The following is a 20,344-nucleotide window of genomic DNA, read 5'->3' as shown; positions in this document are numbered from 1 at the left end:
AGGACAAGGGGGAATGGGCTAAAGTTGTGCCAGGGGAGGTTTAGGTTGGATATTAGGAAGAACTTCTTTACTGAAAGGGTTGTGAGGCATTGGAATGGACTGCCCAGGGAAGTGGTTGAGGATGGGGCATCCACAGCTTCTCCTGGCAACCTGTGCCAGTTCCTCACCACCCTCTGAGTGAAGAATCTCCTCCTAGTGTCTAGTCTAAATCTATCCTCTTTTAGGTTAAGACCATTCCCCCTTGTCCTATCATTATGTCCCCAAGTAAAGAGTTCTTCTCCATCTTTTTTATAAGACCTCTTTCCATACTCTTGTAAGTATGGAAAGGTCATAGTGTGGTCTTCTGTAGCCTTCTCTTCCCCAGGCTGAACATCCCCTGCTCTCTCAGCCTTTCTTCATAAGAGAGGTGCTCCAGCCCTCTGATCATCTCTGTAGCCCTCCTCTGGACCTGCTCTAACAGGTTCACATCTTTCTTGTCCTGGGGAGCCCAGAGATGGATGCAGCACTCCAGGTGGGGTTTCACAAGGGCAGAGCAGAGGGGGATGATCACCTCCCTCCACCTGCTGGTCACACCTGTGTTGATGCAGCCCAGGACGCAGTTGGCTTTCTGGGCTGGAAGCACACACTGCTGGCTCATGTTGAGCTTATCATCCACCAGAACCCCCAAGTCCTCTGCAGGGCTGCTCTCAATGAGTTCTTCTCCCAGTCTGTACTCCTGTCTGGGATTGCCCCAACCCAGGTTTAGCACCCTGTACTTGGACTTGTTGAACCTCGTGCAGTCACATGGGCCCATTTCTCCAGCCTGTCCAGGTCCCTTTGATTGGCACCTCTTTTTTTGTTGGCATCAACTGCACCACTCAGCTTGGTGTCACCTGCAAGTTTGCTGAGGGTGCATTCAATCCCATTGTCTATATCATTGATGAAGATACTAAAAAGCACCGGTGCCAAGACAGACGCCTGTGGGACACCACTCATCACCAGGGTCCACCTGGACATAGAGCCATTGATCACCATTCTCTGGGTGTGGCCATTGAGCCAATTCCTTATCCACCAGACGGTCTACCCTTCAAATCCATATCTTTCCAATTTAGCGATTAGGATGTCATGTGGCATCATGTCAAAGGCCTTATAGAAGTCCAAGTAGATGACATCAGTCAGTCTTCCCTTGTCAACTGATGCAGACACTCCATCACAGAAGGCCACCAGTTCTGTCAGGCATGATTTGCCCTTGGTGAAGCCATGTTGGCTGTCTCAGATCTCCCACTTGTCCTGCATATGCCTTAAAACTGCTTCCAGGAGGATCTGGCACAGAGTTGAGGCTCACCAGTCTGTAGTTCCTTGGGTCTTGCTTTCTACCCTTTTTAAAAATGCAAGTGATGTTTCCCTTCTTCCAGTCACTGGGGACTTCACCTGGCTGCCATGATTTTTCAAATATGATGGAGAGAGGCTTGGTGACTACATCAGACAATTCCCTCAGTACCCTGAGATGCATGTCTTCAGGGCCCATATACTTGTTAAGTGGCATCAGGATGTCCCAAACTTGCTCTTCACTTACAGTGGGAGGGACTATCTTCCCCAGCCCCCACTTAGAGGTTCAGGAACAAAAGATTTGGGAAGCCTGACAACCAGTGAAGACCAAGGAAAAGAAGTTAAGTACCTCTGCCTTCTCCTCATCTGTCATTACCTGTTCTCCATCTTCATTTGTCAGAGGATGAAAGAGGATGAAAGACTTCCTAGTCTTTCTTTTGCAGCCAATATACCTGTAGGACCCCTTCTTGTTATTTTTTGCATCCCTTGCCAAATTTAGTTCTGTCAGTGCCTTGGCTTTCCTGATCCCATCCCTGCACATGTGGACAGCACTTCTGTACCCTTCTCAGGGCACATGGCCCTGTTTACACCATTTCCACAATGTGTGCATTTCCTTCTTTTGCCCAAGTTTGACCAGCAGATCCTTATTTGTCTGGCAATCATAGGAAATGCTAGGATTTGAATATGCAATTATCTGTCTAAGGCACATCTAAAACAGAATCTGTGAATTTTATTAGAACTACAGGAATCTGAGCTTCATAAAAACAACAGGAATTTGAGGCAATCCTGCATGGGTGCACTAGTGACAATCTTCCACATGACAAAGCATTGTGTGACCCACCGTAGTCCATATGATATTAAATATGCTGAGATTGCAGACACAAATGATTTTATGGAAGGAGGCAGAGCAAAGCTCAGAAATGTTTCTGTGTTTCACATACCTGCCACATTTGCTTACAGCAATGGTTTTGTTAAGTTAAGCTCTGCTAGTGTGCTAGGTCCACTCCAGAGAGTATCTCACCAGAAGAATTTTCTTATTTTGAAGGGGCCATAGTAGAAGACAAAAATAACTTCCAAGTTCTGAAGCTGGCACCAGAAACAGGTTGCAAAGCAGTGGGCTGTAAAGCTGTAGGACTATAATGTCATATTTTTGGAAGCTACCATCAGTAATTTTGATAGTACTTTACTATTAAACTGCTTTAAAATGTGTACATATGGGCATATGTTGTGAGGGAAAACTGGATTGGAATAGGAAGGTGAATTATTATGTAGACTTCTTGTAGGGTGGGATAAGAGCATCTCTGTTCCTTTAATATGGATGCAAAACAGCAGTAGGAAGAGATCCTCTTAAGTTATTAGAGAATAAAGGGGGCATGCAGAAACAACAGGAAGCAGTAAGACGAAGAGTCTGAGCAAGTGTGAGCAACATGCAAAAAACAAACAAGTCACTTTATTCAGTGAGAAGGATAACTGAGTGGTAAAGCAAGTACAAGTTTTTCTTCCACAGGATAGCAGGCATACGGCCTCTTCCCCACCTACCCCAGGTGTAAGCAGGACTGACTGCTTGCCATTTCTCTTCTCCTTGTTCAGGTAAGCCATTCAGATACTGATAGGAAAGCTGCACCATACAAGATTTTTCCCCCACTTTCTGTAATTTGTTTATTTATTGTTAAATGAATTATTTATTGTAATTTGCCCAGGGAAGTGGTGGAGTCACCATCCCTGGAGGTCTTTAAAAGACATTTAGATGTAGAGCTTAGGGATATGGTTTAGCTGAGGACTTGTGTTAGGTCAGAGGTTGGACTCGATGATCTTGAGGTCTCTTGCAACCTAGAAATTATTCTGTGATTCTGTTTTTATTTTTCATGAGCAACTTGTTTAGCACGTCAGGTATTTCTTCCTGGGGTGGCGAGCCTGATGAGCCACACGGGTTACACGGGGCCGGATTCAATTCCTTGTGGTGTGGAAATGCCCCTTGCTTCACGCTCTTCTTCAACAGCCACCGTGACCGCCCATGCCACCGCACTCACCCTTTGACTACCAGGAAAACACCCAGGGCACAGCCCAAGCACCCTTCTCCCTCAGCAGGGCCCCGCCATGGCGGACAGCCACCCCCGCCCCGCCCCGCCCCGCCCCGGCGCTGGCAGCGGGCGTGAGGCGGGGCCGTGCTGCCGGAAGGGCCGCGCGGACGGCGGCGCTGCGGGACCGGCGGCTCTTCCGCCGCGGCCTGATGGCGGGGCGGCCATAGGGGACGCGCGGCCGGTGAGTGCGCGGCGGGGGGCGCCGAGCGGGGAAGGGGACGGGGACGGGGACGGGGCCTGCGGGGTGGCTCCGTGGCTCGGCGGGTGTGGGGGGGGCGGCCTTGAGGTGAGGTGGCGGCCGTTGTGTTTTTCCGTTGCTGCCGTTGGGCGGGATGGCGGCGTCCCCCTGGTGAGACGCCGCGGGGTGGGAGCGCGGCCCCCCCGGGACAGGCGTGAGGTGAGAGCAGAGCTCCTCTGTGTCAGAGCCAAGCCAGTAGATAGCAAACACTGATGCCCCTGAGGGCGCCTTTGGGGCCTGCAAATTAAAAAAAAAAAATTAAAAAAATCAGCACCATCAAGCACTGTGCTCCCGTATCAAAGCCAACACAAGCGTATTTCCTGCTTCTCAAGCGCTTCTCTGTAGCTTTCGCTGCAGTTCAAGCTCATACATCTTATTTTGGATTCATTTTTTTTTTTCTGGCTTGGTTCTGTGTGGCGGTAGTTAAACAACCCAGCGTTCAGGGTAGGTGTAAGCACTGCCTCTGGTGCTTGGCTGGTATCTCCCAGGCAGTGCCCACTTTCACAGTCCACGCAGGCCCGAACTACCTTGCAGCTCGAGTTGCAGCTCTGTAAGTATTTTACAGTAAGAGCGCAGGCATGACCACGTCTGGGGAGCTAATTGGTAACGCAGATATTACTTGTTTCAGATAATACTCCATTACTGCAGAATAGGCATACTTAGTAGCCAATAACATGAAACCTCTGACTGGCCAGTTAGCTAAAAAGTGCAAAGTGCGTTGGGCAGCGCAGGATTGTTTCTTAATCGTCATGTGATCTTTGCTCTACAGGCAGGTTGCAGGAGTTAAGCAACACCTCTGATCGCAATTTTCATCCTGAACAAGGTGAATAGTATTGACAATAGGGGAAGGGAAATTTGTTGATGTAAACTGGCTGTTAGGACATCCTCTTTATTGCTTTCTACATATATTCTACACACGCCAAAGCCTTTTCAGTGATCCTTTCAAAGTGTTGCTGTACTGAGATGAGACTGGTGTGGACTCTGAGAAGTGTTTATCTGTCTGAAGTGCATCAAGGGCTTCTTCAGCAAAAAAGCCATGGGCTGTCTCTGCGGTGAGGGACAACCAGATGCGGGTTTTAAGCATGTTAAGACAAGAAACCTCTATGATTTTGAACTTTTTTGATGGGAACAAATTTTGCTTTCCAGCAAGACTTGCTTGCCTTTATGGTATTATAGAACCACAGCTTTGGTTGTTAATAACAAATAATAACCAGTGCGCTTATGTTTATTACTTGATTATTTTTAAAATACTGTTTTTAACTTTTTAATTTCTAGCTGTGAATCACTACATTGAATAGCAATAACCATGGGAGATGCTGCAAAACCTCCCTTTGCCAAACAAGATAAGAAACCAGAAATGTGTGAAGAAGAATTAAAAGGAAGTCCATTACAGAAAGACTGCCAAGCCATGGATGAATATGGGAATGGCCATAGCAATAAAATGGATATCAGCATGCAAAAGAAGAGGGGAACACCAGGTCATTATGGAAATAGTCCTAGGCGAGGGCCACGTAATATTTTGAGTAGCCCACATTCACTTAAAAACATAACTCACAGTCAAGGATTGAAGTTCAGCGATACCCAAAAAGATCAAATAAAGAAGTGGATATCTGATGACCACCGTGGTACTTCTGACAGCTGGAGAGAGTACAGATCTGTAGCATGGATCCCCATGCACAGCAGGACAAGAAAGGACTCTTATCATGAGGTTGAAGGTGCAGGAAACAGAAATGTAAGACGACAACTTCAGAAAGACTTAACAAATGAAGACGTTCCAGAGATGCAGAAAGGAAACCCTGGTAATCAACACATTTGTTTATTTTTACATAGCTATACAGTAGCTTTTTGTATGTGTTACTGAAAAAGTAAAATGTCAAGAATCACCCTTAACACAAAAGTTATTTCTGTTGTGTCATATATTGCAAATTGACTAAAGTGTACTGGAGCACTTTAAATGAATTGACACAGTGTATGATACAGAACTTGTTTTATAAATTGTGTTGATTTGTTAAATTAGCTTTTAAATGGTAGGAGTTAGATTGCAGCATCTGTGTGTTATCCCTGTTTGCAGTTTCTCTGTTAATATTTGATTGAATCTGTCAAGGCCAATAAGGGATTTTTCAGTTAAGTTGCTGCAGGATAAGATTTTGGCACTACTAAGGAGGTCCATAAAAACACATCTTAGTGAAGACTGAAAACAATGCACCATAGGTGTTGATGTGAGCAAGAAACAGTGGTACATCAAGAACAAAAACAATCATTCTCTGTGTATATTAAACTTAGCTGGGGTAATTGATACTAATATTGAGAGTACAAACTCTAAATACTGAAATGAAGAGAAGGACAGGCTGGAGTGGGGATAAAGTAATCGATATCATCACATCTGCACTGAACATGAGTATCAGAAGGAAGTGTCAGTGGACCAGAGCGGTGAGAAGAATGAGAGACTAGTACACCAGGGGTGCTATTAGTAGGGGACTTCCTGTTAAAAAGAAATCTCTCTTATTTTGGTGAAGTGTAATGGTCAAAACAAATATTGATCTGCCCTCCTTCTGAGAAGGAAAAGTATTGCTGGTTGATGCAAAGATGTCCAGGAATTAATTGTCCTTTCCCTTGTTATCAATTGTAAAAAAAAAAAACAAAAAACAAACACCTGTGAGCTGGTGCCCAGTGTCTTTCATTGTCAACCTTGTTAATTGTACACTTGTCATCTTAGATGGAAAGAGCAGAGTAGAATACTTTCTCAAATTTATTTTCAATTTTGTTGTGTTTACTGAACTGTATTCGCTTGAAACTTCAGGAACTTGCTGAGAAAGATTTTTGGAATGTGACAATCACACCTAAGACTTTACTCAGAATAAGGGGGTTACTGGCAAGTAGGAAAGGGCAAGTATCTCTTAAAAATTCAATTAAAAATGGTGTGCAACTTTAATTTTGGGAATCTATTGTACAACAAATATTGTAACCTACTGTAAGTATTTGGAAGGTAGCAAAGAAATGAGTAGCAGTAAACATGGATTTGTTGAGGAGAAAGTACTTTGAGTCCTTCTGATTTATTTACTAAAAATGTTGATCGGTTCCTGCAGTTATGGGAAAGGCAGTTGGTAGATGCTGCTAGTAGTACTCTGAACACTTGTATGCCAGTCCTATAAGTAAACCAGGAGAAATTTCTTTAGATAAAATTAATAAGGAAAGGTTCAAGGAAAGGTTGGGTGTGGTGCTCAGGGTCAAGATTTTTAAAGCTACTTAGTGCTTACAGAGGAAAATGATAAGTAGGTAGTTGTCACGCACTCCTGCAAAGATGTTTATTTAATACACTCTTTTCTACGATGTGTGTCTGAATTGATCAGAAAAAAAGTAGTCAAATGTTGTGGGTCATAGGAGTTTTAGCAAGACTCAGTACAGAAAATGAAAGGGATTTATTACATTAAGACCAACTTATTTTTCTGTTCTTTGGAACTTGCTTTGGAGAGTACTATCCCCATGACATATTTATTCCAGCATAAGCTTCTGCTGCCAAAAGGAATTATGTTACTGTTCTTGCCCTGTTCCTGTTTACAACAGTAATGCACACATGCTGTTCAGTGAACTGAATCAAAAAAATGGTTGAAGATTCACAACTGCGGTGTTTTTCTGCCAGTTATTAAGAGATAAAAATTGTGGTCACAGGGAAGAACTCCAGATACATTTGGTAGACCAGTTATGTTTTGTCATTTATTTTTCTAATTATTATAAACAAAAACCTCGTGGTATAACAATGGTTTTAGAGTTTAGGTAAGTTACGTAAACTTTCTCAGAAGCAGGGAACTTTGGAAATTCCATGCATCTGCACATTCTGTGTAGATACCTTTCATTTGAACAGCTAAGATGCAATCTAAAATGAATATCCGTGAAAATCCAGCCTATACGTATTCATTCTTGAGTTCTAGTAGAAACTTCTGCTTCAAAATAATTACAAAGCTTAAAAGAAGTGGTATTTGCAGTCCTTAGATACAGAACTTTTGCTGTAAACATAAGCTTTCTAGCCATGTTTGTTGTGCAAGTTACGTAGCTTTATTAACCAATGTGTATGAATACTTAACCAGTTCATTATTTATTGATGTGTAGCCAAAAAGTATTACTGCTGTTTTTTTTTCATTTGTCTACTTAATAACGTGAAGGCAATAGCGATCAATGTGTTGGTTTAATTGAAAGGCAAGTACACATTAAGAGACAGGTACTACTGGCGATAATAAATTATGTCAGCTAACCTACTACTGCTATATCGTAGTGCAGTTAGCTCTTAGAAATTATTCATATTGGCCTACAGTCACTAAATCCGTGATAGCCTTGGTGGCCTATGGGTTGCTTCACTTTATAGTTTGTACGTGTACCTAAGCCTCACAAGGCATCCTGAAGCCTTTGACCATATTCTATCTTTTCTTTATAATGACATATAGATACGTCCCAAGTAGGCAGTGAAATCTATTGCATTTAACTTCTTGTTAAAACTGGCAAAAAAAAAAAAAAAAAAAAAAACTATATAAATAAGGTTGCTGGCTGTTTTCAGTGAGACAAACTAGTGTTTCATGGCAGCTCAAAACAGAGATACTATAGTACTATAGGTTCTGACATAGCTATACACTCTTGCTAGCAATACTAGACATGCATGGAACAGATTATGGTACTGTGCAGGGCAGATGATTTGTTTTACATCTTCCTTGGCTCTCACAGACATAGAGTGAAAATTAAACAAAACCTAAAATGTTTTATTTTGAAGTTATTTGACATGTTTATTCTCATAACTCTTTCTAAGAAATGAAGAAACTCAAGAAAACAAGGAGGTCAAGAAGAACTAGAAAAGATGAGTGTGATCACGATGATGAAGTGGACGGTCCAGTTATAGATGAACCTCAGCTGTCAGCAAAAGAGCTTCTAGGGTTGCAACAAGCTGAAGAACGCTTGAAGCGAGACTGCATTTACAGACTGAAGAAGGTGTCACTGTCTTTACCTATATTGTTTCTTAATTTTTTAATCTTGGAATTAAGATGTAGAGGATACACTTTGAGCAATTTCTCTGACTCTAGCTAGAAAGTCATTATATAATTAATGTAACTGACTAAATTGATACTGTTAATGACTTGGCAAGAGAAGGCAAGTTCTCCTGTGTTTTTTACCAACTAAGTTGTGATTTGGCAGCAGGATGAGCACAAAAAAGGCTGCTCCTTTAGTTATCGATTACCATTAGTTCGCTAGAGACTGGGGCAGTGTATCAGAAGAAAATAATAGTATATTCTATATTCTGCCAGGTGTTGTTTTTTTTCTAAACACAAAAGCAAGATGTTGGTCTTGTTTGACCCAGTAGCACTGTTCTTCTGGCATTGTATCTGATATTCAAATTTTATGATTGTAATGACACAGTCGGAACAGCTAGAGTGTTCCTGGATTTCAGCGTTACAATCACTCAGCAAGGGTATTGAATAAGATGAAGGTAATGTTAATCTATATCTTAAGGGTTTTTTTGTGTTTGTTTTTTTTTTTTACTGTCTTTATTTTAGCAACCTCGAAGCTATCCATCAGCAAAATATGCCTGCAAGTTGTGTGATGTTTTGATTGAGTCAGTGGCTTTTGCTCATAAGCATATTAAGGAGAAGAGACACAAGAAAAGCATAAAGGTGAGTTAAGGACAGTAGCAGAAACATAAAATGCAGATCTATGAAACTGTCATCACTTTGCTAATAATGAAACTGCATTATCTAAAATCAATCCTCATTTATTTTTTTCTGTATTTGAAGCTCCTTGAAAGCATTCAAATAGTGATGCTGGTAAAAAGAGTAAATTTGGAACCTGGACTCTGCTTCCACCTTCACCTTTGGAATTTAATTTGTACTTTTTCACATCTGTTATTAAAGAAAGTTCTCATTTAAAGTGTCACTCAGTAATATTTGGTACCGGTGGTTTAAGTATGGCAAACAGCTGTAACAACTAACTCTTCTGCAATTCTCTTGTTTTACTTGTGGATTAGTTATGTTTATTCACCTGATTTATTGGGAGGTGTCCCTGCAGAGGGCTTGGAACAAGATGATCACAGAATCACAGAATTGTCTAAGTTGGAAGAGACCTCAAGATCATCGAGTGCAACCTCTGACCTAACACTAACAAGCCCTCCACTAAACCATATTGCTAAGTTCAACATCTAAACATCTTTCAAAGACCTCCAGGGATGGTGACTCCACCACTTCCCTGGGCAGTCCATTCCAATGCCTCACAACCCTTTCGGGAAAGAAGTTCTTCCTAAGATCCAACCTAAAACTCCCCTGGCTCAACTTAAGCCCATTCCCCCTCGTCCTGTCACCAGGCACGTGGGAGAACAGACCAACGCCCACCTCGCTACAGCCTCCTTTAAGGTACCTGTAGAGAGCAATAAGGTCGCCCCCGAGCCTCCTTTTCTCCAGGCTGAACAAGCCCAGCTCCCTCAGCTGCTCCTCGTAGGACTTGTTCTCCAGGCCCCTCACCAGCTTCGTCGCCCTTCTCTGGACCCGCTCAAGCACCTCCATGTCCTTCTTGTAGCGAGGGGCCCAAAACTGAACACAGTACTCGAGGTGCGGCCTCACCAGAGCCGAGTACAGGGGGACGATCACTTCCCTAGCCCTGCTGGTCACGCTGTTCCTGATACAAGCCAGGATGCCGTTGGCCTTCTTGGCCACCTGAGCACACTGCTGGCTCATATTCAGCCGACTATCCACCATCACTCCCAGGTCCTTCTCTGCCTGGCAGCTCTCCAACCACTCCTCTCCCAGCCTTTAGCTCCGCTTGGGGTTATTGCGCCCCAGGTGCAGGACCCGGCACTCGGCCTTGTTGAACTTCGCGCAGCTGACCTCAGCCCATCGGTGCAGCCTATCCAGATCCTCCTGCAGAGCCTTCCTGCCCTCGAGCAGATCGACACACGCACCTAACTTGGTGTCATCTGCCAACTTACTGAGGGTGCACTTGATCCCCTCATCCAGATCATCGATAATATCTGATGTTTATTTTACTTTCTCAGCTTGGAGTAGACAACTATCTTATTCAGGTTTACTGCTTCTTCCTCATTAACTTCTACCCTTTCTTCATAGGTGATGAAAGGGTTGATGGTCTTTTTTATGTTTCATATAACTACGTGTATCTACACACACACACACTGCATATTACTGAAGCCTTCTGGAATATGTTTTTTTTTTATACCTGCTACGTTTTCTCTTTTGTTAATTCTTCCTTTCAGTTACTTCCACTGTATTGAAAACCTGTGTTAGTGTTAATTGAGATGAGTTGTATGCATTCATTCTAGTGCATTAAGCTACTGACCAGAATCATTAAAACATTAGTCTTATTATCTTTAAAGGAAAAGCAAGAGGAACAGATGCTGAGCACCCTGCCTCCTCCAACAGCTTCACAGATTAAAGCTATTGGTGTTGCAATTGAAAATGTAGTACAGGAGTTTGGCTTAAGTAATGAAGATTTAGAAGAAAGGCTCAACATTAAAACAGTGATGGAAGATGTGCTGCATCAAAAATTGCCAGGTATTATTTGTGATTTGTTCTAAATGCTAGTGTCCTGGTTTCAGTTAGGACAGATTTAATTTTCTTCCTAGTAGCTGGTAGGGTGCTAAGTTTTGGCTTAGGATGAGAAGAGTGCTGATAACACCCCGATGTTTTAATTGTTGCAGAGCAGTGCTTACACTAAGCCAAGGACTTTACAGCTTCTCACTCTGTCCTGCCAGCAGGCAGGCTGGGGGTGCAGCAAGAGCTGGGAGGGGACAGACCCAGGACAGCTGACCCAAACTAGCCAAAGGGGTATTCCATACCATCTGGGGTCATGCTGTACAATATATAGGGGTGGCTAGCCATGGGGAGGAGGGCCAGACTGCTCGGGGTTAGGCTGGGCATCGGTCAGCAGGTGATGAGCAATTGCAATGTGCATCACTTGTTTCATACACAGTAGTAGTAGTAGTACTGTTATCATCATTATTATTATTATTATTGTTGTTATTATTTTCCTGTCCTAATAAACTGTCTTTATCTCAACTCACAGGCTTCACTTTCCCATTTCTCTCCCCCATCCCAGAGAGGGAGGGGGGAGGGTGAGCAAATGGCTGTGTGGTGTTTAGCTGCCAGCCGGGTAAAACCACAACAGCCAGCTATGTCAATTCTAAAAAAATCACAAAGGTGAAGACTTAATTAAAAGCCTTGACTATTTGAATACTAAAACACTATATTTGGTTTCTAATCTGTTAACCAATATGAAGTGGCAACATAGTGTCATATCAGAATTAAGAATTAAGTGGTACTCATGACCCAAACAGACCTGTAGTAAAAAGTAAAGATGAGCAGGACGTGGGGAGCATTTGATCTTCATGGTAGGCCTTTACTAGCTACAGAATGAGAGGTACAATTTATTAACTGACTTCTGTTCTATTGGATGATTCTTCTTGAGTTCTTGTGATTATTAAAACCAGAAGTAGGTGTAAGATCTATTGGTAATGTTGTAAAGTAGCTACAGACTTAAAATTGGGTGTAGAATAAATGTATTATAAATCTTTTTCATTGCAGAGTGCTCGTTAAGATTGTATGGCTCCTCCTGTAGCGGATTTGGTTTCAAAACTTCGGACATAAACATAGATATCCAGTTTCCTGCCAGTGTAAGTAAGACTATTTCATTAAATCTGTTGGAGTGCTTTGCACCTTTGAGTGTAGTTTAAATATAAATTAAAAAGTGGTAATAGAACTTCTTATGAAAAAGCATTGGGAAAAACAGAGCTACCACATCAATACTGTCTTAAAATAACATCCCTTGCTGCATAGGGCCAGTATTGGTCAGGTATTGTAACATGACTTTGTGCTTTATCAAATCTTCCTTCTAAAAATCTGAAATCTGCTAAAACATCTGGACTCCTAGCAGTCCGGTGGGAAAGGTCAAGCTAATTGTCTTCTTTTAAAGCTGAATTAAATGGATGATCTTGCTTCTGTACTATACTACATGCATTAGAATTTGATTGCTACATAATTTTTGAGCCATGAAACTATTTTACATCATTTGTTTGTGAGCTAATGTAAAGTCTTCCTTTGTTATGCTCATTGTTTCTGTATATTTTTGTGCTTGAAACTTTGAAAGAAATTCAGGATGGTGAAAACCTTATGCTTCCATGCTTAAGCTCACTTCTGGTTTGACAGCCTCATAGCTAAAATCTTGCATTTCCTCAGCGAAACAAACATTGAAATGTAATGGAGAAAAGAACGATCCAAGTTCATAGAATACATATAAAAGCTGTGATTTTAATCTCTTACGTGAGGTCCACTACTGTCAGAAGGCAATTGTATTTAAGCACACTGAAACAGTATTTTTCATTGTGTTTTTTTTTTTTTTGTTTCACAACCAAGTCTTTGATAGAGATGAGAACAGATAGAGTTACTCCAGGATATTTTTCATTTGTCTTCTTTCTGATATGCTTTGATGATAATTAAGAATTAAGAGCAGGTTCTTCTCAGTTGCTCTTACTGTTTCCCCATTGCTTCCCCTCTCTGGAAGAAAAACGGAACTGTCCTAGAGGCAATGTTTTACAATTCTTTTTGAATTGTAGAAAATCACCTTTTTCACAGCAGTTAAAACAGCTTTATTACTTCTATTCACAGATGAGTCAACCAGATGTTCTCTTACTTGTTCAAGAAAGTCTGCAGAACAGTGGTAAGAAAAAATTGCTTCCTTTTCAATTCAATTAAACTATTATTGCTTAGTAGTGTTGAATGTCATCTCAAAGATGGAATCATAGAATGGTTTGTACTGGAAGGGACATTAAAGATCATCTCATTCCATTACCCTCCTGTCAAGGGCAGGGACATCTTCCGCTAGACCAGGTTGCCCAAAGGTCCCATCCAATCTGGCGTTATGCACTTCCAGGGATGGGGCATCCACAGCTTCTCTGGACAACCTGTTCCACTGCCTCACTATCCTTATAGTAAAGAATTCCTTCCTGATATCTAATGTAAATCTACCGTTCTTTAATTTAAAACTATTTTTCCTTGTCCTATCACTACATTCCCTGACAAAGTCCCTCTCCTGCTTGAACAGGTATACCACGTGACTGTGAGGTTTTTAAAAATAATTTGAAACTGAAAAATATTGCAGAAAATACTACATCATTGCAAGCAAAACTTACACTTGTGTTTATAGACAGTTTTATGACTTCTGGAGTACCGTCATTTCTGTTGATACCAGAAATTCCTAATGAGACATTTTCTTCTGTATTACAAGGGAAGAAGGTGGAATGTGCTGCATCTCTTTCCTGAGACAGCTATTAACTATATATAGTACCAAAAGTAGCCTGGGATTTTCTAACTTGTCATCAGACCATGTTGATTGTGGTCTGTTTTCTTATAACTGCATGACTATTAATGTCGTGAGCTAATGTACACCTGTTTTTTCAGGTAATGAATACAACTGTATGTACTAATAAAGGCAAGTAACATTTAAGATCTTAAAAAATGCACTCAAACCAATTAGGACATACCCAGGCAAAAAATCAAAAGACGGGAAAGAAATTTTGTCCTTTTAAATACAGATTTTGACAAGTAACTTTTTGACTTTTTTGCCTTGCTTTGTGTCCACAGATGAGAAATCAGATTTTATGGTTACAAACAAGTACAATAAACATGCATGTATTTTCTGACCTAGATTTTTTCATTCCTCACAACCTCCCTCCCCAGCCATTTTATGTACATGTTCTTCTCTGATGAGTAGACTGTTACAGCCTTTGAGGATGGGGTTATTTATTCCTCAATCAGCATGGAAGAATAGAGGAACTTACAATCTGTAATATGTTCTGAAACCACACAATGTTTTCTTTAATATATTGTCCAAAGACTTTTTCTATGAGTCAAGAGATACAGGGACAGAGTATTAGGCATTTGAGTTAGCTCAGTGGCAAAAGCAAGGTATTTTCAAAGAGATCATGTGTCCTGGTGGCTAGATGGGAACAAGAAGATTTCAGTTTCACAGTTCTTAAGTTGGGTACCTAAATATTTTATTGTTTCTTCTGCACTTGATCCAGTGAAACACAGAAGTATCAAGTAATAAGTCCAGTGTGGATCAATATCACTTCAACTGGAAGGACTGCAGTTGCATTTCTACTTCTTGGTGTTAAGAAAAAAAAATGAAGCTGAATTATATTTGGAAAGCTATATAAAGAATAGGGGGAGTCAGAGGGAGTAGAAGCATAGCAGGGAGACATGACTTCTTGTTAGGAAGCCTGTTCTAATACTTGCATAAAGCAACACTAGATTACCAGGGAAAATAAGATTCGTTGCTTTATTTCCACCTAATACTAAGGTAACGCTATTTCTTTCATCTTTTGCACTAATGTTGTTTACAGATACCATTGGTCTGTCTGTATGCCTATATTACTGAAGTTGTTCAGGAGTTTAACCTGCCTAAGTTTCAGCTAGTACTTAATCAGAGTATACCTGTTTAAATATACCTACTATATGTATGAGTTTTGAAAAGTTCATTTTTTCTTAAGCATTTTCTCAAATAGCAACTCTTATTATAGACCATACTCTTACTATTGCATTTGAAAAACTTGCTTTAAAGTAGTGAATGATTATCAGATCTGATAAACTGCATTCTTGGCTGAGTTAATAAAATCATGAATTTTGAGGTAATTAAGAAATTAAATGTCAGAAAATAGCTGCACTTCTCTAGTTGCGTCCAGGTCAACGTATTTGCACAAATACAGGCTGGGTAGAGAATGGATTGAGAGCAGCCCTGCGATCAGGGACCTGGGAGTGTTGGTTGATGAGAAGCTCAATGTGAGCTGGCAAGGTGCACTTGCAGCCCAGAAAGCCAACTGCATCCTGGGCTGCACCAAAAGCAGCGTAGCCAGCAGGGTGAGGGAGGTGATTGTCCCCCTCTGCTCTGCTCTCGTGAGACCCCACCTGGAGCACTGCATTCAGCTCTGGGGCCCCCAGCACAAAAAGGACATGGACCTGTTAGAGCAGGCCCAGAGGAGGGCCACAAGGATGATCAGAGGGCTGGAGCACCTCTCCTATGAAGACAGGCTGAGGGAGTTGGGGTTGTTCAGCCTGCAGAAGAGAAGGCTCTGGGGAGACCTTACAGCAGCCTGCCAGTGCCTAAAGGGGGCCTACAGGAAGGTGGGGAGGGACTCCTTGGCAGCGATTGTATTGATTCAAGGAGTAAAGAATTTAAACTAAAAAAGGGTAGATTTAGATTAGAAACAAGGAAGAAATTCTTTACTCAGAGTATGATGAAGAAGTGGAACACGTTTCCCGGAGAAGCTGTGGATGTCCCATCCCTCCAAGTGTTCGAGGCCAGGCTGGATGGGGCTTTGTGCAAACTGGTCTGGTGGGAGGTGTCCCTGCCCATGGCAGGGGTTGGAACTGGGTGATCTTTAACGTCCCTCTCAACCTAAACCATTCTATGATTCAATGTTATTTTCTGTCAGTACCATAGTTAATGTGGCTTTTTCTCTTTTTTTCCTCCCTAGAATCATTTATTGAAGTTGATGCGGATTTCCATACTAGAATACCAGTGGTGGTGTGCAGAGAAAAGCAAAGGTCTCTGTTGTCACTTTGTGTATTCTCATAGTATATTACTACATAAATTGTGTGTACCAACATCTGACAAATGACATTTCAGTACTATATTATTACAGTTACATTGATCTTGAAACATAAACTAACACTCATGGGCAAGTCATTCCTAGTCTAGAATAAGAGTGTAAGGGTTGTTCTGGCCTCAGCTGAATATTTCTCAGTCCTTTCAACCATTACGGTTTCCAGCATATACCTTTACTGTTCCATTTGGGATAACTGCTTAACAGGAGTTCCTTTGCTGCCTTCTGGATAACTTAGAAACTTCATTAAATTCAGGTTTTCTTTAAGGGCAAGATCAGCTTGCTTAACCTCACTACTATTTCACAAATTTTATTTTGCCCATGTACTTGATATCACTTAAGATTTATGCAACATTCTGTAAATACTTGCTGGTACAGGTATATAATCAGTTATTTGCTTCTACTTTGATCTCTCACTGTTTGAAAGCGTTTCTTGTTCTGTGGAAACAGTGTAAAAACTATTCTATGATGGGTGTCACGTGGGGAAAATTTTTTTGATTCATAAAGGAAATTGGTACTTTAAGTTTTTGTGTTGGTTTTTTTTTTTTTTTTTAGTGAATTAATGTAATTAGAATTGATGTCACTAGAAATGTACTTAAGTTTGAATTGTACTTGAACACACTTTCACAGAAAGTTACAATGCATATATTTTCAATCTAATCATAAGTTGGTTTTCTGTGGTTCTTTTAATGTAGACAAGCTGTCTTGGAAAGGCTGTTAAATCTTTCATGGCAACCACCTTCTACAATGTTTTGTGAGATGTCTTCTAACCTACCACTCTTCTTACAATACCTTCAATATCTTTACTTTTTTTCTCTGTTTTTTAGTGGCCTTATTTGTAAAGTAAGTGCAGGGAATGATAATGCTTATCTGACAACAAACCATTTGGCTACACTTGGAAAACTGGAACCTTCTGTTGTATCTTTAGTGATTGCCTTCAGGTACTGGGCAAAGGTAAGCGTTATTTTTATTCCCCCACCTGTGAAAATATTGAATGAAGGTTGGTACTGTGCTGGTGAGACTACATACGGTTTAGAAAACAGTTGTGGAAATGTTCATAGAGTTGGAAAAGGCGTATATATTTTTTTATAAACTATAAGTTATACCTTGTTGTTTTATAATGTTCCAGTAAATTTCAGAAGTGGAATTTTCAGATTCAGTTACCGGCATGCATGGCTATATGTGTCCTGCTCTTCTGTGTTACCAACACCAGAATGTATATGAAGTGGAATTGGTACTTTCATATAAACGTAATCCATCATGAAAAAAAAAAAAAGAAAGGAAAGCTGTTTGTTTCCATACGTAGATTAAAACCTTTCTTTTTCAAGATTTTGTGTGTGCAGTTAAAATAATACTTACAAAAACATAGAAAATCATTTGAACTTCAGTTGTATCCATGTAAAACAAGTCATCATTTTGAAAATGTTCAGTGTGCTGTTTTGCCAGTCTATGTATTCTGACTCTGCTGTATATTTGCAGACCAGAACTCTTAGCTGAGAAGTTTGTAGTAATGTTATCACTCCGGTAATATTATGACTCCTCCGCTTAAGTGGAGGACGTGAATGTTCATGTCTCACAAGACAAGGTCAGAGATACCTGAGTTTCTCTCAGTATGTGTACTGTGGCAGACTTCTGAACAGGAATTAAAATGAGATTTTGCAAGTTGTCTCTTGAAACATCAGTGACTACACAATATATTTTCACAGTTGTGCTGCGTTGATCGTCCTGAAGAAGGAGGTTTGTCACCTTATGTGTTTGCATTAATGGTCATCTTCTTCCTGCAACAGAGGAAAGAGCCTTTTCTACCTGTCTACTTGGGATCTTGGGTATGTATATTAATAAACTGAATATTGTGAGTGAGAGGACAATCCTTTTCATTTTTGGTGATGGTATAACCTGTCAGCTTTTTGCTATACTGAGCAAGCCGTACACCAATCATTTCTGCTGGAACTCAGAAAGAATGTGATTTCAGCCATGCTACACTTAACCTTTATGTACTTGGCTGCAAGGATGCAGTTCACAACCATAGTCCCTGAATTAAGTATTACTGTTGACCCTTTAGTGAGTAAGGAGAGTAGGCCATTGAATAATGCAATTCATAACAACCCACTTCCTCATTTCTTCAGCCTTTCTTCCATACTCTTGAGAACTCTGAATTCATATAGCTATATCCCAAAACAGTGTCTTGGACTTTAACATCTAATGCTTCATTTCCAGTGAAGAATGTGTAGACCACAGTTAGGGAGCACATTAGCTTAGTCCATTAGCACATTAGTCCATGGGATCAGACTAGGGGTTTAAAGCATGTATTTCTTGACTTTAAAAGCCTGAGATGCATCCTAATATTAGGAGTGCTATTAGGGACAACATCTGGTTTTCCAGGACATCATTCAGCTGTTTGTACTCATGGCATGCATTTTTATTTGTACAGTCACCTGTTAATATTTAGTGTGCATGTTCTAGTTTCCATGAGCAATTACATGGGCCTTGCAGTTAATGATTTCTTTTGCTATGTGATTGACTCATTCCTAAAATTTCTTCACACTGTGCACTGAATGGGAGAAAATCCCTATAGTATATGACCATACAATTAAAATATATGTATTTATTGTACAGTGTGCCAAGACAAGGTTCAGTGAAATATGGTTACCCTTCCAAAAGCACTGTGTCCTTGAGAGACTTTTTGTACAGAAGTTTAGGGAGAAGAGAGGCTGGGATACTTCCTAGGGCCTGAAACACCTATTTTTAAAGTTTGTTGTATTTTGGCTTACTGCTATATGGGAAATGGTTTAAATTCATGTAATGTTAACTTGTGTTGCTTTTCCTATTTCTTTTAGATCGAAGGATTCTCATTAAACAAATTAACTAATTTTCATATTAAAGAAGTTGAGAATGATGCTGTGGTTTGGCAGCATTACCCCCCTGATGACGCTGAAGTGCCACAAGAAACTTCCCCTAAAAGGGGCAAGGTGTGAACCATTTAATTTACTTCTGTAAAGTCTAGTGGTCTTTGCTGCTTTGGGGGGAGAAAAGAGTTTTCTATTTTTGCGTTGGTTTTGTGTTGCAAAAACGTAAGATGAACTGGAAGATTGCATAACTGACTAGTACCAGTACAAGGCTTACTATGCTTATCTCTTGCTGCTTAGAAGCTGGTAGGTGTTAATTCAATCTCCTTGATAAGACCTTGGGTTTTAATCTGTCGGGTAGGAAAATGAAGCAATTTCATTTCAGAATTAGGTCAAGCATATGAATGCTGTTTTCTCTTACTGATGTCATCTATCTGGACTTCTGTAAGGCCTTTGACATGGTCACACATGAAGACCTGATCTCCAAATTGGAGAAATGGATTTGAACGGTGGGACCATCCAGTGGATAAGGAAGGAGTTGGCTGGATGATCACACCCAGAGTTGTGGTCAATGGCTCCATGTCCAGGTGGAGGCTGGTGATGAGTGGTGTCCCTAAACAGTCTGTCATGACACCAGTGCAGTTTAATGTCTTTATCAATGGCATAGTGGGATTGAGAGCACCCTCAGCAAGTTTACAGATGACAGCAAGCTGAGTGGTGCAGCTGATATAACAGAAGGAAGGGCTGCCATCCAAAGGGACCTGGACAAGCTGAAGAAGTGGGCCCATGTGAACCGCCTGAGGTTCAACAAGTCTACATGTACATGCAAGGTGCTCTGCACCCTGACATGGACATGGACTGGGAGAACATCTCATTGAGAGGAGCCCTGCAGAGAAGGACTTGAGGGTTCTGGTGGGTGATAAGCTCAATGTGAGGCAGCAGTATGTGCTTGCAGCCCAGGATGCTGGCCACACCACAGAGGTGTGGCCAGCAGGTGGAGGGAAGTGATTGTGCCCCTCTGCTCTGCCCTTTTGAGGCCCCACCTGGAGTGCTGCATCCAGATCTGAGGCCCCCAGCACAGGAAAGATGTGGACCTGTTAGAACAGATACAGAGGAGGGCCATGAAAATGATTAGAGGGCCAGAGCACCTCTGTCTCAGAAAGGCTGAGAGAGCTGGTGATGTTCAGCCTGGAGAAAAAAAGGCTCTGAGGAGACCACATTGTATCCT

At 41.2% G+C, this 20,344-nt stretch overlaps 1 protein-coding gene and 1 long non-coding RNA gene across 6 annotated transcripts in view; one reads left to right on the top strand and one right to left on the bottom strand.

Moving 5' to 3' along the window:
• The first annotated feature begins 3,487 nt into the window (after nt 1-3,487).
• TUT7 (terminal uridylyl transferase 7) overlaps nt 3,488-20,344 on the top strand; it is a 33,735-nt gene continuing 16,878 nt past the window's right edge. For 4 of the 5 annotated variants that reach the window (XM_084505474.1, XM_084505475.1, XM_084505472.1 and 1 more), the window contains exons 1-11: nt 3,488-3,570; nt 4,903-5,426; nt 8,423-8,601; nt 9,165-9,281; nt 10,988-11,165; nt 12,195-12,283; nt 13,275-13,326; nt 16,142-16,211; nt 17,098-17,224; nt 17,977-18,096; nt 19,108-19,239. In XM_084505474.1, the coding sequence (XP_084361600.1) occupies nt 4,934-5,426; nt 8,423-8,601; nt 9,165-9,281; nt 10,988-11,165; nt 12,195-12,283; nt 13,275-13,326; nt 16,142-16,211; nt 17,098-17,224; nt 17,977-18,096; nt 19,108-19,239 (1,557 nt within the window). In that variant the 5' untranslated portion in view covers nt 3,488-3,570; nt 4,903-4,933. Of the gene's footprint in view, nt 3,571-4,414; nt 4,451-4,902; nt 5,427-8,422; nt 8,602-9,164; nt 9,282-10,987; nt 11,166-12,194; nt 12,284-13,274; nt 13,327-16,141; nt 16,212-17,097; nt 17,225-17,976; nt 18,097-19,107; nt 19,240-20,344 lie in introns of those variants that run through there. The other variant, XM_084505473.1, reaches the window with a different exon arrangement.
• LOC311427847 lies at nt 3,721-8,412 on the bottom strand. The gene is made up of 2 exons (XR_014687593.1): nt 5,594-8,412; nt 3,721-5,531 (listed from the first exon to the last, which is right to left on the bottom strand). It is a non-coding gene; the product is annotated as an uncharacterized lncRNA (long non-coding RNA).

The sequence above is a fragment of the Aythya ferina genome (assembly GCF_964211825.1).
Source record: "Aythya ferina genome assembly, chromosome: Z".
In the NCBI taxonomy this organism is placed as follows: domain Eukaryota; kingdom Metazoa; phylum Chordata; class Aves; order Anseriformes; family Anatidae; genus Aythya; species Aythya ferina.
This window is presented reverse-complemented; position numbering and strand designations above follow the sequence as displayed.